This window comes from Pleuronectes platessa, chromosome 3, assembly GCF_947347685.1.
Source record: "Pleuronectes platessa chromosome 3, fPlePla1.1, whole genome shotgun sequence".
NCBI lineage: Eukaryota > Metazoa > Chordata > Actinopteri > Pleuronectiformes > Pleuronectidae > Pleuronectes > Pleuronectes platessa.
Genome location: NC_070628.1, coordinates 25,414,155 through 25,438,695, shown reverse-complemented (window position 1 = coordinate 25,438,695; position 24,541 = coordinate 25,414,155). Strand labels below are relative to the sequence as shown.

Genomic DNA, 24,541 nt, shown 5'->3' with positions numbered 1-24,541 from the left:
ATGTCGCTTTTAAAATAGTACAAACCATAGTATAGTACAAAAGTTATTCATTGGAATAACTTTAATTAGTTTAATTAAACTTTACATAATGCGCACTTATTTTTATTTTCGGCTTTGATAAATAAATCATTGATGGAAAAAAGGCCTTTCGTCCTTTTTGACCGCTCCCAGCACCGGTACCCTAACACTACGAGTAGACACGCACTAGAATACATGCCGCTGTTGTTTTGACGTGTTTTTTCTCAAACTGCCGCCAAGTGAGCGCTGACTGCCTCCATCACGGAGGAGCAGTTACAGGCAGAGGCATGGATCTCATCAGTAAACCTAGGAGTAAGTCCATAGTGTGGCTGTACTTCGGTTTGAAGGCGGATGAGAAGGGGCAGCCGCTGAACTCCGGAGAGGCCGTGTGTCGCTTGTGCAGAAAAATTGTGCTGGCGAAAGGTGGAAACACCACCAACCTTAGAAGTCACCTGAAGAGAAGACACCGTGCGGATTTCTTCGACAGCTCTACCCCCACGACCCCCGGAGCATTGTCCGAGTCTCCTGGTGAGTTCACATACAGTCGGCCATGTGGCGTGGCTGCACTTAGGGATGTGACAGTGTGCATCACCTTTTAGCCTCACAACACTGACGGCCCTTGTAATTCCCCCATGCATCTCGTCTGAAAATGACAGAATGCATTTGGTTTGTGATTCATAAAGTTGCATGTTATGTAGGGAGCAGTTGGAAGGGGGTGTTCCTGTATGTGCAAACACACGTACACACACACACACCACGTGTGAGAACAGAACAATGTTATGAACGTAGAGCTGCAACGAATAGTCGACAAAATCGACGACGTCGATTGGGAAAAATAGTCGACATGGATTTGTATTGTCGACGCGTCATATACTATAAATAGATTCAGCGCTACCGGTAATTTTCATTCGGCATTGCAATGCAATACAGGAAGTGCTGGGGGCAGTATCGATTCCATTGTCTATATGCACCAAGGCATAGAAGAAGAACGTTTTGGAATCATGGCGGAAAAGAGAGTTGGAGATCCGAAACAAGCTAGACCGAGAGCTTCAAAAGTCTGGGAATATTTTACCGTCAAACCAAACAAAAAAGTACAATGCAACATCTGCAAAAAGGAACTAGCATTTCATAGCAGCACCACGGTAATGCATGAACATTTGAAGCGGAAGCATCCTGGAGTCACCACGTCGCCTCTTCCTGCCGGGTAAGTTTAAGTTAACTTCCTAAGTAACGTTAGCCTTGTTAACTTATCGTAAGGTTTACGCTTACATGTTGGAAAACAGACCGTCTCATGGAGGATGCTTGCTAACGCTATTTCAGGTATGGTAAGTGCAATGTAGTAAATCAGTCAATTATCAGAGTAGCCTGTCTTTTCGTGTGTTCTGAATAGGGCTGCAAAATTCCGGGAATATTCAAAGTCGGATTCATGAACAGCTTGAAATGTGTTCTTAAACCACCAAAGTGATCTGAGCTGCGCTGTACATTTTCTCGTACTCCTGAATAAGCATATATAAACGCCCCGCCAGCTTCTTATAAGGGAATGCAAATATAAAGACGTGTGCAGAATTCACAGGCAACGCGAACGCTTACACCATGTAGTGCATTTAAAAATACTACTCTCACACGGCAAGCGTGGGTTTTGCTCGAACTTTACATGAGCAACATGTAACCATCACGTCTACAGTAGTGATGTGTCGGTCGTGAAAGATTCGTTCGTTTTGAACGAATCCTTACAAGGACTCGGGAGTAACGAGTCCTCTCAAAGAGAGATTCGTTCATTTTCTCGTGGCCGCGCATCGGGACTGTTGCATAGGCTTATGCAGGTCACGTGAAAAAGGATCCAAAGACTCGTATCCGGCAGATGAACGAATCACTGATCCGAAGACTCTGTTGGCAGAAGAACGAATCACTGATCTGAAGACACGGTCGGGATTCGTTCATCTGCCGGGTACGAGTCTTTGGATAATTTTCCACGTGACCTGCATAGGCTCAGAAGAGGAACAGTTACCTCATTCCATTTCGCGTGACCGCTGTTTTAGAAAGACGTGAATGATATTCGTCATACTGACTGGTTTTGTTATTTTCACTTTACACTTTCACTTACAGTTAAGTGCAGTGTAATTGTTTGGCTTGATAATTAAATGCCAGTGTGATAATAAATGACAATTTAAAACCATACAAACTGTCTGAACTGTCTACACAGAATTTTTCATATAATATAAGACCATTTTACTTGAATTGCACATTTGTGTGGCAGATCATATTTAATATTCTCTATTAAATACAGTAAAACATGACTGTTTGTATGGTTTTAAATTGTCATTTATTATCACATTGGCATTTAAATTATATTTAATGTAATCTGTAACGTATTCCGTTACATTAACTAGTCTGAGTAACGTATTCTGAATACTTGAATTACTTCCACATTGAATTGCATTTTATAAGTGTAGTAATGTGGCGTTGTTATAGTTAGTGGAGCAGCAGCAGTTTAAGCTCTGTGTGCGCGGCTGCGGCGGGCCAGCTGGATGCGCTGGAAGGGAGCCTGCGGATCAGCAGCTCCGCAGATTCCCGTTCATGTGCGGGTGGTCGTGCAGCGGCTTCAGTAGGAACATCCCCCATGCTGAACACCTCCGTCTCGCAGATGTGCATGTAGGTGACCGGGGGGCTCTCGAGCCCCGCCGCCCCGGAGCTCGGCTTGCTTTTCCGGGGAGCGATTTTCAGGTCCGCTGCCCGCACCGCGGTCACCGGCGAGATGAGCTCGCTCTGTGTGTCCAAGCCGAAGAATCTGAACGATGAACGAATCATTGATCCGGAAACATGGTCGGGGGGTGAACGATTCGTTCATCTGCCGGGTACGAGTCTTTGGATCATTTGCACCCCCCCCCCCCCCCCCCCCACCCCGTTGAAATGAACGAATGACTCGAAAAAAGATTCGTTCATTTTACTGAACGAGATTCAAAGAACCGAGTCGGTAAAAAGATCCGAACTTCCCATCACTAGTCTACAGCCCGCATGCCTAGTGCATTCTGGGTAATGCAGTTCACTTAGTCTGCTCATATCACACGGTCAAGTAAACGCGGACCTAACTTCACCGGTGCAGAGGTGGAGGTTCTGTTGCAGAATGTAGATGTGTTCATTCTATTCCCCTATGGCTATATCCACGCGATTGAGTTTAGTCTTTATTTATTAATTCACTGCCATTTGCAATGTTCGTCTAGTGCTTTGATTTTTTCTTTCTTTCAAAATTTCAAAAATAATTTCATATCAACACAATTATTGGAGATCTGCTCTAGCATAATACAAAACTATGATAATATAGCTTACAACGTGATAATTAAAGCTTTGTGTTTTTTCCCTTTCTCATTTAGTACTAAGCAAAAGCGTGTGGACGAGTTTGTCCTGAAGAGAAGCTCATGCACCCCTGATATGAAACCTCTATCAATGGTTGAGGATGAGGGCTTTAAGCAGATGGTCAACACATTCCATCCAGGTTACACCTTACCTTCCAGAACTCATTTTACAAAGCTCATGTAGCAAAAGTATGAAGCTACACTTGTCAGAGTTAAAGATGCTCTGAAAGCAACTGAGAACAAGATCGTCCTCACAACTGATGCTTTGACCAGTGTAGCAACAGAGGCATATCTTGGCATCACATGTCACTTTACAAGTGATGACTGGGAGCTCGCTAGCTTCTGCCTCACAACCATGCCACTTGAAGAGAGACATACTGGAGCCAACATTGCTGCATGAATTGAGCCGGCCGTGGCAAGATTTGAGATCCCTACAAGCAGAATCGTGATCTTGATTGCTATTTTGAGTTACTTTAAAAACTTTATTTGCACTTTCTCTCTTCTTTTAAAAGCATATTTGCACTTTAATTTGTATTACAATTTTGTTTATTTATTATGATGTTTACATGTCTACACAACTTGTTACTGAAATACATTTGAAGTTCAAAGTCCAACATTTTGAGTCATTATTTTAATTTGCTATGGGAATTAATCGTTAGATTAGTCACTTAATCGAAAAAATAGTCGATAGACTATCGATTACCAAAATAATCGTTAGTTGCAGCCCTACCATGAATGCATTGCATCAGGTAAAGAATGTATGCTGCATAATCAAATGCATGCAGTCCTCACCAGGAGACCATGTCCATACTCTGTAAACACTATCTGCCTTTACACTGGACTTTCAGAGAGTGCAGCCTCTCAAGGTTCACCTTTTCACAACACCAGAGACAGGAAGGCAACTCCCAATACACAACATAAGAGCTCTTATCGAGGCTGTTCCTGCAGAGGCTGTCAGACCATCTGTGGAATAAATATTTGATCAGGCATTATATAAGTCATACACAATAGTAATTAAAGGTGAGTAACAAATTTTGCAAATGGTTACTCAATCAGAGCAAACCTCAGCCGCAAAATACAGGCGTCATTATGAAGCAACCAGGGATCTGGAGCTGGAGGAGGTTGAAGACAGCAGGACTGAAATAAGTCAGGTTTTAAAAGAGTAGACAACGTGGGCTGTGAACTGCTTCACTGGCTAGTCAGGGTCTCAGTGGCTGCAGTTGAAGGCCCTTTTCTGGTTTTGTGAACACTTCCTTACCTCACAAAATATGTTTTTGAACTTGATATATCAAGTCTGCCTTTTGGAAATCTTTTCAAATTTCCATCAGTTGAGAGAGGTGTAGGACCACAGGGCAGTGATTTTAGTTTTAAACCTAAAACCAACATCAAGCTAGAACACGCTCCATAAAGCGGATCGTCAGTAACCATATCCCACCTCATTTCTGTACTGAATAAATTATTGTGTTATGTTCTAGGTTTCGATCTCAACCATGAAGAATACTTTGAGGATGTTCCATTTCTGCAGAACGCTTCGAATCAGAACTACGTCCCGGATGCGGTGCTGCCACCCGGGGAGCCCTGGCTCCATGGCGGCCCCTCACGAGCAGTGCTGTCCCTGCCTTCCTGCCTGTGCCTGTGTGGGGAGGATGGATCTCTCCTGTCTGGTCCTGGATCTTCTGGCGAGGAGCCGATGGGAGAGGTGAAAGTGTACGCCAAGTGTCACCTCCAGCAGGGCGTCATGTTTGGGCCCTACATAGGAGAAATGTGCAAGGGTCAAATGCCAAACAGCCTCAAATACTCCTGGGCTGTAAGTATGCGAGTCGACATCAAGAGGCAATTTAAAATCAAGTTTTGAGCTTCAGTCAGATCTAAAACCATCATGTACTTTGTGGTTTGTGTCGATAAATTACCGGTAAAACTGTTCAAGTAAAGTTGGCTTTTATCTCCAGATCAGAGATGATGCTTCCTTCATCTACATTGACGCTTCTGATGAAAATAAATCCAATTGGATGAGGTGGGTAGTTTTTTCATGTTTTGACTTTTTTGTTGTTGTATATCTGTTTAACAGTCATTTGTACTTTCTTTAAAGTAGGGCTGCATCTATTGATTCATTTAGTAATTGAGTAGTCCACTGATTGTTCCGTCGAGTAATCTGATAAAAAAAGATACATTGCCATGTTAAATAGCAATGATAAAAATACACCAAGTAGAGGAAGAAATATGTCTCTTAAAGTAAACAACTAATGGGTTTCCTTGTTAGAAAATTCAACATTTTGATTTGTTAAATTGCATGAAATATATGTCAGAAGTAGATTAATTTAGGGCATTCAGGTGCTCTGAATATTTTCTAAAATGCCCCCCAATAAATACAATAATGTCGAGTTACCTAGTAACAAAAAAGGAATACAAGTTAAATCGGAGGCATACATTTAAATTGCCTTTACTGCCTGTCTTATTAGAAGACTTTATTGTAGTTGTAGAGGGCATCAAAAAGTTTCTGGCAACATCGCATCTCGTGGATAAGTTAGATATAGTGTGTGTGCATGCCTGTGTGTTTGTGTATTTGTATTTGTTGGGGCTGCCACAGTACTCAGAGTAACATATTAATCAGGCGCATACAGATGAGAACCTCCCACTGGCCTCTGTCGGTAAAAGAAATGTATAGACAACTTTAAACCTATATAGCTACTTTTAGTATAGCAACAACATTTATTTTGAAGCTGCATGACACGAAAAGCATCACACATCATTTACACACTGCCGGGACAGCATCAGAGGTTCAGTATTTTGCTCAAGGACACCTCAGCACGCGGAATAGGGGAGACAGGGATCTTACCAACAATCATCTGGTTAGCGGACAACCTGCACTACCTACTGAGCCACAGCCAGCCAATCATAAGAAATGTAAAATGAAATTGTGTCGGGATAAATTGGAGTGAGGCGGGCTGCCACAGTTTTTTTGTAATCAAGTTATTCAAGTTACTTGTGTTACTTGTTTTGCCAGAGTCGTTTTCTCACACAGCCACTGTTTTTATTTTCTCTGTGTTGTAGGTATGTTACATATACGAGCAATGAGGAGGAGCACAATCTATTTGTCTTCCAGTTTTACCGCCACATCTACTACAAGGTTTCCCAGCCCATCACAGAGGGAGCACAGCTCAGAGTGTGGATTGGGAAGGATTACGCCACTCTGCTGGGCCTCGGGATGGGTGAGTTCTGTCCCACTGGCTTTCTATCATGTCATAGATACAGACTAGCTGAACCAAATTGTTTTGTCTCTTTCACATACATTTTTCAGCTGATAGTAGATTTTGATTGTATGTGTTATACAAAACCTGCTGAATATCCTCTCAATATCCTGTTCATTTGTTTTTTCATGGGGTCATACAGGCGACAGTGTAAAATGTGAAATCGGAGAAAAGGAAACAGCTCTGCGCCTCCTGCAAGACATCCAGTTGGTCACCCTCCCGGAGTCGTGCAGCTCTTCCCTTTGGTCAGATCACAGCCAATCACAGAGCCCCATGCCTGTCATCAGTGACGTGACGACAGTGTCAAATGCAGACTCGGCTATTGATCCAGGGGGGCTGTCTGGATCCGCCTTCCCCTCTACTTCCATCATGTCCCTCCCGCTCCCCAGCTCCCAGCTGATGGAAAAGTATGATTTTATGCCTGGAACAGAAAAACTGCTGAGTAGCCCAAACGTCACGCAACACAGCCCGTGGTACTTTTTCGGTTTCGAGCCGGACCCAACCGGTCGGCCCCTTGACCGGAGCATCGTGGTGTGTAAGCTGTGTTGGGAGCACGTGAGCTGCGCCGGAGGAGCTGCCGACCTCCAAAACCACCTGACCAGCAAGCACCACATCAGAACACGTGACTGCAACAGGGAGCGGGCTCTTCTGATAACGGGTAACAAAAAGTGTGCACATGTTGAGGAGTCGCAGCGTCATAGTAGCAAGGTTAACGGTAAAATTCGGGTCACTAATTTCTGTAGAATTCTCGATCATTTTGGGAAAACCTGAATAAATGCTGAATTCATAGAACCACTGTCACAACAACATTTTCAAACTAATAGTTCTAATAAACTGAGCACGAGGCAAATGTTAGGCATACTCCCTCAGTTTTGTAGAAACTGTAACAACAACCATGATGATACCGTTGGTTAAATTTGAACCAGGAAGGAACTGAATAACAATTTATTGTTCAGCTTGCTGCATAAAAGTGTGGTCAACCCCGGTCACGGTTTTCTGATTGCTCATGCATCTTATCCACTTGGAGTAACTCAGTTTAGTATTGAGACACTCTTGAATGCTTAGCAGCGATTATAGCTGAAGTATCGGAATTGTTAGTAACTGGAGACATTCTCTGTGGATCTTCTCCACACTGATCACAAACCCAAAACCCAAAACATTTCAAATTGAAATGCAAACGCCACTATTCTTTTTATCTAGAGAAGCTGTAACTCCCTCATTTACTTGTATTATTTTACTTTCTAGTCTTGCACAAACCAATACGGTGGACGCATTGACCAATCGCAGCAATGGGCCAATGCTGTTTTTTTAACAGCGGAGAAGAAGTAATTTCTGGTAGTTTACAGTTACTTTCGAGGAGTGGCGCTCGTAGAAATCTCATAAAGCATTTGAAGAACCATTGCCAGAAAGAGAACAAGGAGTTCACCAATGTGTAGGGAAAGAAGGAAGAACCGAAACAGCAAACTCCCAAGCATCAGATCGGTTCTCGTTATAGGCCAATACGCAAAGTCCAGTTATTGGGAAGGAAAAATGGTATTGGAACAGCTCTAAATTAATTTAATAGTAAAATAATAAGCTCTATTATAACAACATATACTAGGGCTGAACGATTTGGGAAAATAATCTAATTGCGATTTTTTTTCCCAAATATTGCGATTGCGATTTAATATGCGATTTTTTTATTTTATCTTCTTTTTCCCCCCCAAAAAACCATAATGAATGATTTAAATATGACCAACACAATACTAGATACATTTATTGTACAATATTCTTTCCCACATTTTAATTTAACGGCTCATTACAGAAACAAGAACAACAAATCAGTGTGCATTTAAGTAATTTAATCAAAGTCATTGTAAGTATAAACACAAGGCATGCACTTTTTATAACCTGTGTGCAAAATTTACCATCTTGAGAAAAACATTTTATAAATTATAGTCTTACTGCTCCCAAGTCAGTAACATTTCCAGTGTTGGGAAGGATACTATATTCTATATACGTATTCTGAATACTTGGATTACTTCCACATTGAATTGTATTTTATAAGTGTTGGAATGCGGCGTTGTTATAGTCAGTGGAGCAGCAGCAGTTTAAGCTCTGTGTGTTATGCTCCGGATGCGGCGGGCCAGCTGGATGCGCTGGAAGGGCAGCTTGCGGATCAGCAACTCCGTAGATTCCCGTTCATGTCCGGGTGGTCGTGCAGCGGTATGGAGGCGCCGGGCCTCAGCAGAAACACCCCCATGCTGAACACCTCCGTCTCGCAGATGTGCATGTAGGTGACCGGGGGGCTCTGGAGCCCCCCCGCTTGGGAGCACAGCTTGCTTTTCCGGGGAGCGATTTTCAGGTCCGCCGCCCGCAACGCGGTCAGCAGCGGGATGAGCTCGCTCTGTGAGTCCGCCACGTCCGAAGACTTTAGGACCCTGTAGGTGATGCAGGCTTGCTTTGCTATCTTCTTGATCAGAGGAGTTTTGTGGTCCCGCGGCATTCTTGCTGCGGGTGAGGACAGCAGCCCAGTGCCCTACTCTCTTTCGCACGTTTTAATCGCGCACGTTGCGATTAGAAAAATCGCATTTTATCATATCGCGATTTTATCGCAAATGCAATTAATCGTTCAGCCCTAACATATACATATATAAAAGGAAAATCTGAATAGGCTTTGGTGAAATGCTTTGTCAAACTGTGGAAGATTATTTGCAGATTAAAGATTTTTGTTCTGTTTCTTTCAACAGGACAACATCACCCTCACTCACTGATGGGTACCAACGGCCTGGTCAACACATTCCCCCATGTTTTGTCTGCTCAAGTGACCCATGCCATAACCAACTTCGTCATCATGGATCTCCAGTCCCCGGCTCTGGTGGAAGGGGAGGGCTTCAAACAGCTGATCCTCACCCTCCTGCCCTCATGCAAGGATCTGCCGTCACCTTGTCAGCTGGAGTACCTCCTTAGAGAACACCACAGCAAGGGCAAAGCGAGGCTGTCCCAGCTGCTGATGAGGAAAACAGTAAGTGGGGAGAACGAGGAGATATCTGACTACACCGCTCCCATCGAGTGTGAGCCCAGGAGACGTGGCCGACCTCCTGGCAATAAGAGGGGAGTTCATCACTTTGTCACTGTAAGTGTGGACATTTGGTCGCACAACTGGCAGGGCAAACCCGAGAGGTACCTCACCGTCTGGGCACACTGCATAGATGCCAGTTTTGTCTCTAAGAATCTGGCCCTGGCAACCCAAAGACTGAAGGAGTGTGGGGTGAAAGACTACACCCTTCAAGCAGTGGAGACCCAAGTCAAAGTGATGGCACAGGAGTGGGGGATCTTTCAGCCTAATCTGGTGCTGCTGGGAGGGGAAGGAAGGAATAAAATGGGGTTGGGGACAATAAAGGGGAAGAAAGATGGAGAGGCGGCAGTAAGTGTCCCTCACCCAAACTCAACAACATTTCTTGAAAAGGACGAATCTGTGTCACCCGAGGAACCACATGGCTCAGAGTGCAGCCAATCCAGTGTGGGGCTTCCATCTATTCCATGTTTCTTCAGCATCGTGCAGGACTGCATCGAGGAATTAATGTCACATCATGTCATCTCCAAGACCCTCGGCCAGTTTCAGGGTATTGTATCAACAATGTTCCTGCCACCTGCTTTAAACAAAGGCTCATATCAGCATCATGTCCAGAGTCTGCTGGAGACGCTGACGAGACAGGAACAGGCCGAGCTGAAGTCGTGGGCTCATTGTCAGCCAGCGTGGAATAAGCTCTACCCTCTACTTAGCATGCTCATCAAACATAAAAGCCTCGTCTGTGATGTAATAAAAGAGATGAAAATGCAGGGCTTGTCCAAAGAAGACACTGCTTCAGAAGCCAGTTCATCTGGCGGCTGCCACGCCAACTCCACCTCCAACACGGCCTCAGCAAACGTCACAGTGCGTTCTGATTGGAAGGTCCTGGAGGATCTGTGTTTGGTGCTCAGACCTCTGGACGTGGCCTGTCGGACCCTCGCCAAGGAGGCCTTCCCTCGTCTGTCCCTCATCAAACCCATTCTCATCGGCCTGCTCTCCCGCCACCTCGTCTCACGGCCGGGAGATTCGTCATCCATCTTAAAGGAAGTGAAGAGGATGATGAGGCGAAACTTGTCGAGCTGCTACGACAACCCTGTGGTCAACAGGGTTCTGTGCGTGGCGTGTTCCCTTGACCCACAGTTCCATGGGCTGGGCTTCATGGAGGAAAAGGTGAGCCATAAAGTTAAAATGAAGGGGACTGGTTAGTGAATAGCCGGGGCCTGGTATCACTGGAAAATTTCATCCAGGGTGGCAACGATTGATTTGTTCGCCAAGAAATGTTGTGCTGACATAGGAGGTCCTTAGGATGAAGTAAACTGGCTTCACCTGCAGCATCAGTAATTAATAAAATGACTTGACAACTATTATTATATTTGCCATGAAATGTGATTCATTTGGTTCCCATCAGTATTAATTGCAATAACTTTTCTGATGCCACTAACTCTCACCCCTTCTGATGTCTTTGACCTGCTGCATCTTCATAATGAATTTGACTTATTTTTGTATTTCTCCGAGTGTCCATGCATTGATTTGTCTGTGGCCATAATCAGTATACCCTGTAACACTAAATCTCTGTGGTGAATATTTTCTAGGAGCAGACGGCCACATTTGATTGGTTGAAGAAAGAGGCCATCAGGATTGCGAAGGAGGAAAGGAGGAGGAGCCATTGTAAAAGCCAGACCAAGAGAAGCTCCTCCCCTGGGTCTCCAGCATCGGATAGCGACTACCGGCGGAGGAGCAAACGCCTCAAGGACTCCCGCCCAATCAACTTCAGAGAGGCCGACGATGACGAGAGCGACGTTGTAGAGGCCGATGAGAACGAGACAGCGGACCCGGCCTCCCAGAGTGCGCTCTCCGGTATGGAGTTCCTGCTGGGAGACCTGTTCTGCTCAACCCCCCAGAGCAAGCAGAGCTCTGCTGAGGAATCTGTAGACATGGAGATGTCTGTGTTCAGGGCCGGTAAGGGGGCCTCGCTGGGATTGGAGCCTCTGCAGTGGTGGAGGACGAAGGCCGTTCAGTTCCCACTGTTGGCAACAGTGGCACGGGCCTACCTGGCGGCCCCCGCCGTGGCAGGCAACGCCGCACTGGACTTTTTGCGGGAAGGGGTGGGAACCATGTACAGAAAAAGAGCCAACATTCCACCGGAAAGTTTGGACGCAATCCTCTTCCTGCACCACAACCACATGTCCACCTGTGATGCTGAGCAAACGGCAGTTAGGAATGATGACAAGAACAGTGGGAGTGAAAAGGTTCTATGAACACAAACACACACTTAATTTATCCAGATTTAAACTGGATTACTACTATAAACCAAAGCCCCAAAAAGAGCTAGGGGTGATAATCCTGGAAAAATTTGCATGAGCAGGCTATACTTATGTATAAATATACAGCCGATACATCCCATCCCCTCCTTTCAACCATCTGGGAGGTAGGTTAGTGACAGTCAGGTATGCCAGCCATTCATTTCTTTTAGTCCAAATGAATCAGTCAAGTTTATCACAGTTGTGCAAAGGCCAGAGTCACCAGTTCCGGCTCTGAACACTAATGGTCAGGTGACCAAATAACTTTTGTGAACGCTCTAATTTGCCAAAAAAGCGAGGTTATATTGTGCCTCAGTTTTCAGTGTGTTCATGATGAAAATTGCCTTTTTAGCGATAAAAAAAAAACCTGCGGATACCCACAAATCGTTCTGTAAGAGGTATGACTTAGAAAAATCAAATAACCATGACTACTTTTAAAGCTGCATTCCGAAGTTTTTGAAAATAAAGGAGAGAGAAAGAGAACTTATAGATGCAGAAAATCTGTCACTTTATTTAGCGAGTATAGATCGGATCACTGTACGACTGACTCACAGTTAAACTTCTTCTGTGTAGTATGAACTCTGTAGTATCTAGTGCCTTACCTTGTTTAAATACAGTAGATTGAAAGACATTTTTATTTTTTTTATCCTTAATGCCAATTTCCAAGAAACATATTGTGTAAAACTCTGTGGTTGTATTGTGTAAAACTTCCACCTTGTGACTAAGCTATTGCATTTTTTTTTTTGTTCTCCAAAGACTGACTATAAGCTCACTTCTATATAGAAGGAATTTAACAATTGTTTCAGTAAATGAAACAACCCTTGTGAAGGATTTAGGAGGATCTGTCGGCAGGAATGGAAAATAATATGAACATTCATAGTGATGTTTTTATTAGTGTAGATTCACCTGAAACTAAGAATCCATTTTTTTTTTCACCTCATGATGAGCCCTTCATATCCATATCTGTTGCAGTTATCAACCATACTGTTGCTGTTTCTGCAGTAGCCCAGAACAGACAAAACAAATCCTGGTTTTAAAAAGAGCCTTATACAGTTTGATGGTGGAAGGCCACTGTAGGTTCTCCTAAACACTCCTAAATTCTCCTCTATCTTAGACCTTGTTTAGATCGTACAGTCTATGATTTAGACATGGTATTAACGTCTGTCCTGAGTGGTCAATTTGTACGTGACAAACGCTAAGTTCATTTGTGAAAGCACCCAAAGTGTTCTGGGATCTGATCACTCAGACCTCGTTGGAGATGATGCAGGTGGCCACAAACAAATCAACTAATGGACACAGAGAAGCTTAATTATACGATTAAAAGGCACCGGCTGTGTGCTCGCATGTTGACAGCGTTAAGTTTTTCTCTTCAACCCTGACATTAAAATGTGTCCTGTCTCCTGTGACCACTTTAGGACGGATGTTAATACCACTCTGAATACTGGCTCTTAAGATCCCAGGATAACAGTTTGATCATAAAAAACTTACATATACCGAGTAAACTTTGCTGCCTCATGTAAAATTGTAGAGAATCTTGTTTACTGCTTGTTATTGCTCTATTTCACAAGGTAATATAAAGAAGTGTATTGCACAATTTCAGATTTGTGATTTAAGCCTACTTTTATTGTTTTACACCGTAGTGTCCTGGAATCTTTGCTTATTGACACACATGTATTTGTCTTTCTGTAATGTAAACATTGCATACTTTTGTAAGTAAAAACTGTTCTAGCTCCTTTGAGTTCATTTACAAATTACTCATGAATGATATGGTGATAGATCCCAGCAAACCAAATGTAGGGTGAGGAATATGATTACCAAAGATGAGTGGCGGTCTGAAATCGTGCTTCACATTGTATTCTCCCCCGTTGGAAACTGAAAAAGAACTAAAGCCCACAAAGTCTCTGAGAATCACCCTCCACCGGCTTCACCCAGTTGTACATAGCTTCCCAGCCTTTTATTGTAGCTGCGTTTCCTCTTCTTGGCCATGCTCTCCATTATACTCAAAATCTGCATAAATTCTGACTTTGTGCCTGCAAAGCAAGACAGTGACATGACTTGCGCAGGTCAAGTGGGCGCATAACATATACGTTTGCTTGATTGACGGCAATACACAGCCCCTTGATGACACCTTTCCCTGCTTTCTTTTCAGCCAATGAGTTAAAGCCTGATTTAAGACGAGTCTGTGAGAAGTGTCGTAACTCGTTGAAACCAGAGCCAGTCGAAATGCGGGACACCATCTTAGTTTGTGGGATATGGCAGAAGGGATAAAAATGCTTCTTGAAAAGAGAGACACCTGGTCATCCTATGTTCTGTGTATAAACATGGTACACAGTCCATTATTTGTATATTGTATACTGTCGTTACATATATAAACTAACAGTATACTGCATAGTAAATGTCATTTAAGCGCTCAAATACAATGTTGGTCAAACATTTGAATGCTTTTTGGATTTTTACAAATAAAAAAAAAGCGTGTGCATCTGTTCTATAAAAACGTTCAAAATATCAACGCAATAGGAAAAAGTTATAAAATGTATCGTGATCTATTTTCTAGTTACGCAAATGAAAAAGATGAGACAGAAAAGTGTTTTACAAGTTGAAAAGTCAAGTATCTAGACAGAGGTTAAAACATTATGCATTATTACCCCTTTACAGCATGGTTTCAACCACTTTGGAGCCATTAGCGGCTTCAGTCTGCGCCTTCAACGCCCTGTGGTGAGTGAGCTTCCTGCAGTGGAGGAAGACGTAGACAGGATGGATGAACACCAGCAGCGTGAGGAAAGTCAGAGCAATGTCAACCTGGAACACACACACAAAAATAATTAATATTCTAAGTTTTGTGATGTCGGTTACACTATTACAGTTTAATTTTGCTTGTAGGCCTAAAGCTCCGACTATATAAAGATGAACGACATAACTTCCCAAATGTAAAGCATCTCTATTGCATATATAGGTCATAAACAACACCTTGTCAGCAAATGGGACATGCGTCAAACTAATAAGTCAACACTTTTGGGCGAATTTGGAATGTTGTGTCAGCCCCACACTAAACTTGTTTAACCTCACATACATCAAGGCAACCGGCTAGGTCTACTTGCTAAGTACTACGTGTGCCACTGAAGGATTCCAGTAGAGGACACACGTGCAGTCTTTGACTCGGACTGACCTTCCTGCCACTTCCAGATTTGAGTGCGGTAAACATGAACCAAAATGGACACTTAAGGACATCAACATTTTGCTAATGTTAAACCAAGACAGAAAAAACTCAGGTGTCTGTTACTTATTAGAGCTGACTCTGATATTCAACCGCTCTTACATAAAAGGAGTCTCCATCCAGAGTTCCTGTGACGAGGGCGAAGCAGGGGTACTGCAGCAGAGACACGACAGAAGACATGGACATCAGCAGGCCGTACAGCTTCCCAAAGTGACAGGCTGGAAAACTGAAGGAGGGAGGGAGTCGAAACATCATAACATCAGTCAACTGGTTCATGATCTGAAAAGAGCTTCCAGGGCAACTATTAACAATTAACAATTGACAAGTCAAACCAAACATCTCTGTGCACACATTGTGCAAGACTGAGACTTTAACTGCATCATTTTGCCACACAAAGGAGTTGTGTCCCTGACCATCTCGACATTTAGCAGGTAAATTAATACATTTAGGATTATTTTATAAATCGAACTGCAGAGTTAAACCGAATTATGAGGTTTAATGTATATATTTGTTTAGAATGGTCCCAATCTAATTACATATACGATACACGAGTGGAAAAACGTATCTATCTGAATAAATAAATAACAGCAGACTAATGGATCACTCATAATATCTGCTCATACCTGTAAGAAAGTTCAAAATACTAGAAAATTGGGGAATGCAGCAAGTTCTCTGAATCACTCGTACGCGAATCAAGAGCAAGGTAAGCAACTGTAAGATCAAGTTACAGCCACAGCTAAAAACACTGCAAAATGAGTGATCAAAGAACTTCATGTCACGTCACTGTCAATAAGAACCAAACACTATGTGGCCTCAACGAGACTTGTGTTTTCTGCTGTGTTTGAAAGCTTTTTTCTTTGTGTATGTGATGGCTGCTCACGCGATGCTAATGAAGGCTGCGTTTCCCCCGTAGAGGAAGGAGCGACTGAGGACCTGTAGAGCAAAGGTGAGATACTGCAGGTGGAGGTGGGGAATGGTGGCGCACACGGAGAAGAGCAGGCACTGCAGGGAGGTCAGGAACAGAGACAGAGAGGAGGAGCGCAGGTCCACCTCCTGCTCGCTCTCTCCTGCAGGAGGGAAAAAGGAAGAAGAAGTGAGTGCATTTGCTCTCTCACACGCACACATGCAGTTGGAATACTGGCCCCTGACCTACCAGGAGCTAGAGGCTTTCCCTTATGTCTGTCCATGATGAGTCCGTTCCAGGGAGCACACAGCACTCCACACACCTGGGTCATGGCGAAAGCGTTGGTGTACTGGCTCACTGTGGGGAGATGTGGTGTGAGGGAAACAACCACAGAGAGAAGCATTGAAATGGAGATACTGGGATTTGTGTTGGGTGGTGATAAGGAGAGGAGAGAATCAAAAGAGAGAGAGAGTGATGTCAGTTACCCAGGTCGGGGTCGTTGTTGGCCAGGCGGTTGAGCATGGGGTTGAGTGTGCCGATGAAGAGATAGTGTCTCAGCTGCATGATGGACAGCCACAGCAGGTGCCACAGGAAGAACCAAGACAACACACAGCTCCGGAAGCTTGTCGCTAAACACATGAGACATCAAGTCTGTGCTAGATGAAAACTGGCTTCGTAGATTATCTCATCGTCATGTAGCACATGAAAAAAAAAAATTACGTTCTAAATCAATTTTTCTTCTAAAGTTCTAAAAATGTATTGTTTGGTATTTATGGTTTATTGGTTAAATAAGTAAGTCAATGAATGATTGAACTGTATATATATATTTAAATAATTATTTTAATATGATATATTTTTTTAGTTTGTTAGTGCTGAGAAGATGTTTTTTTTTTAAAGCTGTAAGGATTACTATTAAAGGTTAATATTACTCTGTGTTCATTTTCAATAAGAACAAATATAGGACAGCTTCCTGGAGATTCACAGAGGGAAGGGAGGGAGCTCAGAGCACGGGGTCATTGTCAGCGGTTCCTCTGGTTATTTTCTGCATTGGAACATGCTATTCTTAGTTTTGAAAACCGTGCTCCTCAAGTAACATCTTTAAACGCTTTATGACTTGTACTGCACAGTGTAATCATCCAACCATAGTCTGTGGATGTTGAAGAGAAGAAATCAACAACCAGGTTGAGTACCTTTTGCAGAGTCTTGGGCTTCTGTCCCATCCTCAGCTGCGGGTGTTGTGTTGTCCTTCATCGCACCGTCCCTCGTCTTCTCAAGCTGCTCCACATTGTAAGAGTTGGCCTTTCCACAGTTCAGCCTGAGCATCAGAAAAAACGCTGAATAGCTATACATTTCATGTCTCAACAAAGAAGATGAACGACTGTAGTCCCAAAGTTGATGTGATGTTCTCACCCATAGGTGTAGTACTGTGGTGGAGGGTACGGTATGTGGGTTCTGGGCATCAGCAGGAAGGTCCTCAGCAGGTGGACGATGCTGCAGATGGACATAACAAGGAAGGAGGAGCGAAGACCGACTCCTTGTTCATACAGAACCTGGAAAACACACGGAAATAAATATATACATGTATTTCAAAGAGGTACAGATTCAGTTGCATTTCAATTCACAAATATAACTGGGTATGATGTATATCCACACATTTCTGCTGCTAATCTGTAAAATGTGCTTTGACCGTAGTTGTGGGTAAAATATTTTGGCTGTCTGATACTCAACCTTATACAGATCTCTGACTGAGATTATGCTGCACTGCAACCAAACAAACAAGAGTTAAAGCCAAACATTACCACCACCAGTGTCAAATATAATAAGAGAGCAATTTGAAATACATCCAGAACTAGAATGTCAATCAGTAAAGTGTATTCTTCCGCCAAGGCCCAACAGTCCCCTTATGAAACCACCTTTCGATTGAATAGATCCAGATTTTTATTTGCCTCTACACAAATTGCACATGTTCATAAATATCAGTCTCCTAAACAATTTTTTTAATTAAGATCCATGAATTATTCTCTGAGAAATCAAGGAATATAATGAAAAATGCCCAAACCTCATAATGTTGACACTGAACAGCCTCGTTGTTTTACCTTGATGACGAGAAACACAGCGGAGGAGGAGTCGAAGGCACCGTTGTAGAGCGTGATGATGGTGGAGCGGTGAACTGGGAACAAGTTTCCCACCTTCAAATACAGATCGGACTCATCAATACAAAGCTCTCAGCACGTTGAAGTGTTCATTAGTGTGTGGTGTCTAATTAGTGTGCTTCTATGCTAAGACATACCCACTATACAGGAACACTATGGAGTTTTCACCTGCATGTTAGTTAGAAGGAGCAGAATTCCTCCCACAGCAATGCAGGGCAAGGCTGGAAAAAGCAGCTCTGAAAATGCTACAGGACAATGGAAGATAAAGTCATCGCACTTTATCATCCATCAGATCAGTTAAAGCATATGATTAATACATGTTAACGTTAACAGCGACAGTTTATCACATTTAGCTCTAAAAAAATATCGAGACAAAGTTTTGTGAGTTCATTTTTCACCACACTAACAGCAATATTTTAGTCAGGGTTTGTATATATATGTTTTTTAATATGTGAATCGCTCCGTGTAATGATATCAGTTTTCATTCAGCCATCTGCACTGCGCTTTCATCATTGTTTACGAGGTCATTGTCTCATAGAGAGCTGCAGGTTCACTTTCAGGACAGGTATTACAGAGAGTAAATTCAAACGAAAAAATTTAACTGTCAGCATCAAAAGAACAGCTACCAATACAACAAGTGTTTAAAAAGAGAAGGTAGAACTGGATTAAGACCAGACATGGGCAAAGTACGGCCCGCGGGCCGTATATGGCCCTTTGGGGTTTTTAATCCGGCCTGCCGAACTTGTTCAAATATTAAAAAAGCACTTACTTATAGCACTTTGTAGTTTTTGAGGAAATTGTACTTTCTTGCTTCTTGTTGTTCTGGGTTTGTACCCTCGGTGTTGAATGCACTTATTGTAAGTCGCTTTGAATAAAAATTAAATTAAATTTGACTGGGAGCGTGGGTACATGATCTCCCTTCACTTTTTTGCTTTGCCCTGTGAGCCCTTCTGTAAAATGAGCGGATCAAGGAAACGAAAAGTGGACAATGATTGCATAGTGTTTAAAACGGGGTGGACAACAAAATACTTTTTCACTGAAGTCCTATCGAAGGCTGTATGCCTAATATGGCGAGAAACTGTCACAGTTTTCAAGGAGTACAACATCAGCCGTTACTTTGCTATGAAGCATGCTAACTACGCTAGCAAGCAGTCAACGCAAGAATGGGCGGCTACGGCTCAGAGGTTGGCGGCTAATATACAGACTCAGCAACATTTTTTTCAGCGAAAACTGCGATTCAAGAGTCAACTACCAAGGCAAGTTTTTTGGTGGCATTCGAAATAGCAAAGGCTAGCAAACCTTTCTTCGAAGGTTTTTCTTAAATTGCCTTGCAAATAAATGCTTTTGTACTTGTTTAAGGCCAATTCCTTTCATGTAATGATTTTTCTATGTCATTTATATTAGTTCAGAAAAAAACACTCCATCCATCTGGTCCTGGCCCGGCCCCTCTGTCAAATTTAAGAACCCATTGTGGCCCGCGAGTCAAAAAGTTTGCCCACCCCTGATTTAGACGGTTGTTAGAATTTGAACTTTATTGATTATTGAGAATAGTGACGCTCAGATTTGACCTGATTTAACCAGGTTTGTTTACTCTTATCATATTGTGACGTGTTGTGAGGCCATTTCCCTTGTTTGTTCTAGTTTGATCTTGAGATGACCTGGTAGTCTGAAACCTACTACCATTTTAGGTTATATAATGTTTTTTTAAATATAATGAAACAACCATTCTTCTAATCTTCGTTTTCTGTCCATTTAGTTTAGCTATATACTGTATTAGGTGAATTTGAATAAAAAACAACAACATAACATTTGGTTTAAATTAAAATCTTTCTCTGGGGGACGAACCCCTGACCCCCTGACCCCGTGCCCTCTATGTATCTCTCCCAGTTTGCTGACCCATTTTGTGATGTTACCCATCGCCTCAGGTCGTGTGTGGGCTCTTGCGTGTAATTACCTGCACTCGAGAAGGCAACAAGAAGGGTTCCAGTGGTGTATAAACATCTGGAGAGAGACAAGAAAATGATTTAGAGCAGGCATGTCCATATTGGGCGGGGTGGTGGTGGCTGGTTGCCCTTCAACCTGATTCGCTACGTCACATGATCTAACGTGTGCATCAATTCAAAGAATTAGCCTCTTTCTGGTCTGACTTACAGTAAACTGTGGGTCACTGGCCACGTGTCTTAGTAGTATTCTCCTCACTTCAGCTATCTGTCTGTTACAGTTTTCAAAATCCCCCTCTACTACAGTAAACAATGACAATCTCTGAAGTGGCAACCTACACTATAAAATGGCTAGAAGTCTTGAAGATTTGTCGACAGTGCAAAGTCGGTCACCCATTCTTCTGCTGTTTTTGTTAGTGAGTAATTTTAACCAAAAACATGTTCCCCACTGGCACTATCTCTGCATCCCAATTCACACTTTTGATTGGTTTATAGCAACTCAAACAGGCCCGAGTGTTTCCCATAAAGCAGAATGATAGATGTGCTTCTTGCCTTCACTGCTAAATCTGAGGCCAGAGCAATGTCCTTAACTTCCAAACCATTTATCTTGGGATGCTCTCGGAGGTGTAGATTAAGTCTCTTAAACCACTCTTTAAGAATATATGATTTAAAAGATAGCATTTATCTGTCAGATAACTTACGGTTGGACAACCAATATGTTAAGAATAATACAAAAGTTGATACACTTTTGCAGCCTGAACTGTGGAGTTATATGGTTGCAGAGAGAAAGAGCTCACATTCCCAGCAGCCTGGTCACCATGGTGCCAAATCGATCAAACAGGTAGCCATTGATGATATTAAAGTTGTTGAGGAACGAGGCGACGGTGAAGACCAGAGAGAACCTCTCATCTTGTCTGCTACAGTCTGTGAGACAAAATCAAAGATGGATAATTAATACATTATAAAGTCAAAACAGGAGAAAGGAAGACGTGACTTGTTTGGTTTCGGGGGAATTTTTAGCCACTCAGATGCAAACTGATGTGAACATCACAGCAAGTGTGTTCAGGTTCAAAACACTGTTCATACTTGTCCATAATGTGCAGCGGCCCGCAAATAAACTGTTTTCCCTTTGGTAGAAAAGATCTTGCTCTGTAGGTTGCTTTACATGTGCAGAAGAGTAGGTCATATGTTACATGCAATTTTGATAAGATTCAGTATTGAAGTAAATTACTGCAAAAATAAATCTTAACAGTGAACGAATGAGACTGTACAATGTGATTATAGATAAATTAGAAAATGTTCAACAGACAGAATTAGCAGATAGCTGGTGAAGAACTAGTAGCAGAATAGAGTTCAAGTTCCATTTGTCCAGTAAACATTGCTGTTTTTGGCTTGAGATTGTCAGAGAACTTTAACTTCTTCATGTATTTTTTTTTCTCCATCATTAGGTCTTATGTTTTTGGTGTGTATGAGAGCTCTGACCTCACTGATAAGGGAGATAGTCATAACAAACAGCCCTGCTCTGTGTCTCATGGCCAGTCTCGCTCAGCGGGATAGAGGTATTGGGATGTACAACACACATCTTTGCAAATAAGGTAGCAGTGACTGGCAGGTTATCGATTTCAATCTGTGATAGAAACCATTTCCAAACACTCTTGACATCATTTGCAGAGGTTAATTATGTCAAAGGTGCGTGTGTGCTTTTGTGTTGGCTGTATTTCTGACCCAAGTGGTGGAGTAGCATTGACACAGCTTTATTTGGGAGTATTTGCACTTTTTGCCTTGAAGATGTGAGTGCCTAGATTTAGTAAATACTTTATATATTCTTTCTCATTTAATAATCAAGTGATGATTTCTGTTCATGAAAATAAACATATTACATGAGAAATACGCTCTAACTCATTCAAGCAGACATCCACAAAAATGGATGACTACTTGAATAAGCATCCCAACAGCATTATCACTTCTGACGTCTAAATACCAGAGATGCTCACCTGTACTGCTCAGCGTGCCGTTGGTGCCAGGGACAGTGTCACACAGGTGACTGAAGTACCCGTCCTCCTTCAGCACAAACACCAGGGAGGCATAACCAAACACCACACCGGCAAAGCACAGACATTCCAGCATCCCCGTGGCCAGAGTCAGCTGGTAGCGTAACCTGGTACCAACCGTGTATCCCTGCATGCTTCACGTCCTCTCTCCAGGGCTGATCGTCCAGTATGAGATTCTTCTTCCGGGACTAAAGTGTGGTCTCACTTGTTCTCTTCTGTTTTTCTCCTCCTTTAATTCCTGGCTGAGCAGATTGAGTTGACCTTCAGCTCAACCGGGGGACGACGGGTCTATGCTGGATTAAACTTTCTACCGAACAAAAACAGAGCAGGTCGGAGGGAGATATTACAGCATAAGTACCACAAGATGATACAGCATATGGTTACACACACACACACACACACACACACACACACACACACACACACACACACACACAAAGCATTATGATCCAGTTACAAGGTGTAACTGGATAAACACAGACAAAATAAAGTACAGCCACTGTGTTTCAAACAGTGATAAATAAAGGGGGGAAATTGCATTGGTTTAGTAAAATGTAGTTTTATGGATTTCATAGTGTGAACAACTAATTCATATTCTAAAGGCAATAAACTAAGACAGAGATAATCCGGGAGGGAGACAACCATTTCTATAGAAAATTCTGGAGCTAATCCACACTGAGTGAATTATGGAGAGAATGTAGGAACCTCTGCTCGGACAGATTACAACAGAGATAATACGGGCATATAAATGCACTGTTATGAATTCAGCTTAACAGTTACACTCTATTAGAAATATTAATCCGGATCATTTATTTAACAGAATAAGGCCACGTAGAAAATAACTGAGTACATTTATTCAAGTGATTAACCTACATTTTAAAAGAAAGGAAACATTGCACTTTTTATCTTCTGTTTACTTTGCTTACAAGATTTATTTGAATAAGCTATTTCTAACTATTTAACTATTAACTCTTATACCACTTGACAGATTCTTTTTTGTACACATAATAATAATTTGAAAACTAACAGCACTGAACAACCACAAATGCTACCAATTAAATATTGCAATCTTATAATCAATCGAACAATGATGCTATTACTGCAACATCTGTTGCTACTAATACTTCTACTACTACTACTACTACTATTAATAATAATAATAATAATAATAATAATGATAATGTGAAGGTTGAAAGTGAACATTCTGAGTAAAAAGCAAACATTTATTTTGATACTTTATGAACATTTTGCCTACACGATGTGTACATACATGCACAAACAGTATACGTCCTTTAATCACCCTGTTCCAATGCACTTTTCTCAAGTTTTTTTCTATACAAATAATATTTCCATCTGTCGTGAAAGGTAAATGTTATGAATTTATTCTCAGTATCTTTATTTTCTATTATATTGTCTATTTTATAATTTTCTATACTTTTACATACACTTTCTTTGCCTAACCTCTCTTTAACTATTTTCTACTGTAACATATTCCCTGGTGTGGGATCGATAAAGTTGATCTCATCTTATCTTAAAACATTTTGGTACCTATAGATAAAAGACCATCTTTGATATTTGGTGGGTTTCCTCAGGTGGTCCACTGTGATCGAGATCTTTTTAAAAGAGCTCTGTGCACCAAAAATTAATTTATACCATTTAAACATGAGAGACCATTCACAGACAATACATTATGCATTTTAAATTTCAGGAAAAGTCCAAGCTCAGTGTGAACAAAAGATACAGCAGCAATTTTAAACTGTGACTTTGAGCCTACAATGTATACATTACATTTAGCTTACCTCTACTGAAGTCATTAGAGACATTCAAATAAACAGCATACAACACTGCAACCCTCTGCTTGTTAAGTTGGACCATCTCACCTTTTCATGCAGGATGCATCATCCGTGATGAAGAGCAGAACTCTGTCATGTTGGAGGGATCATCACAGTCACAATCTCACCACAAACAACATAGCAGATGATCCTGCAGCTAGTGGAAGTGAAACATAGTTTGTTTCTACACAGAAACCTTCAGTTTGCAGACGCTTCAGTCAGATGTCCCTGATCTGTCTCCACACACCACAACAAGAGAACAGACTGCGCAGACGGTGCTGACTGTAATCCAGATTAGTTAGCTAAATCTATGCGTTGTGACACATGGCACATTCTAGTCACTTAAAACGTGTTGTAAAATAGCACACTGCATACACCCACCTGCTGCAGACCCCCACGTGAGATGATGTTTGTTTTCTTATTTCCAGGTGATCCAAATATTTCCTTCTGCGTGGACTCTGCTCCCTGCAGCCAGC

The 24,541-nt window shown here is 42.2% G+C and overlaps 2 protein-coding genes across 4 annotated transcripts; one reads left to right on the top strand and one right to left on the bottom strand.

Moving 5' to 3' along the window:
- The first annotated feature begins 171 nt into the window (after positions 1-171).
- Positions 172-13,703, top strand: LOC128437560 (uncharacterized). Of its 3 annotated transcripts, XM_053419770.1 has the most exons (9): positions 172-546; positions 949-1,222; positions 3,390-3,511; positions 4,847-5,178; positions 5,321-5,385; positions 6,423-6,580; positions 6,762-7,277; positions 9,349-10,841; positions 11,264-13,703. In XM_053419770.1, the coding sequence occupies exons 1-9, from the start codon at positions 306-308 to the stop codon at positions 11,927-11,929; spliced, it is 3,867 nt and encodes a 1,288-aa protein (XP_053275745.1). In that variant the 5' UTR covers positions 172-305; the 3' UTR covers positions 11,930-13,703. The 3 variants fall into 3 exon arrangements, with proteins under 3 accessions (XP_053275745.1, XP_053275746.1, XP_053275747.1); XM_053419771.1 differs by lacking the exons at positions 949-1,222; positions 3,390-3,511; XM_053419772.1 differs by lacking the exons at positions 172-546; positions 3,390-3,511 and having other exon boundaries at positions 1,084-1,222.
- Positions 13,704-14,447: 744 nt separating this feature from the next.
- LOC128437561 (equilibrative nucleobase transporter 1) lies at positions 14,448-22,455 on the bottom strand. Its single transcript, XM_053419773.1, has 12 exons — positions 22,177-22,455; positions 20,980-21,106; positions 20,197-20,243; positions 18,411-18,487; positions 18,186-18,278; positions 17,500-17,639; positions 17,265-17,404; positions 16,575-16,718; positions 16,339-16,446; positions 16,066-16,252; positions 15,288-15,411; positions 14,448-14,770 (listed from the first exon to the last, which is right to left on the bottom strand). Exons 1-12 carry the CDS (start codon positions 22,364-22,366, stop codon positions 14,621-14,623), a joined length of 1,527 nt encoding a protein of 508 aa, XP_053275748.1. The 5' UTR covers positions 22,367-22,455; the 3' UTR covers positions 14,448-14,620.
- Between the last annotated feature and the right edge of the window lie 2,086 nt (positions 22,456-24,541).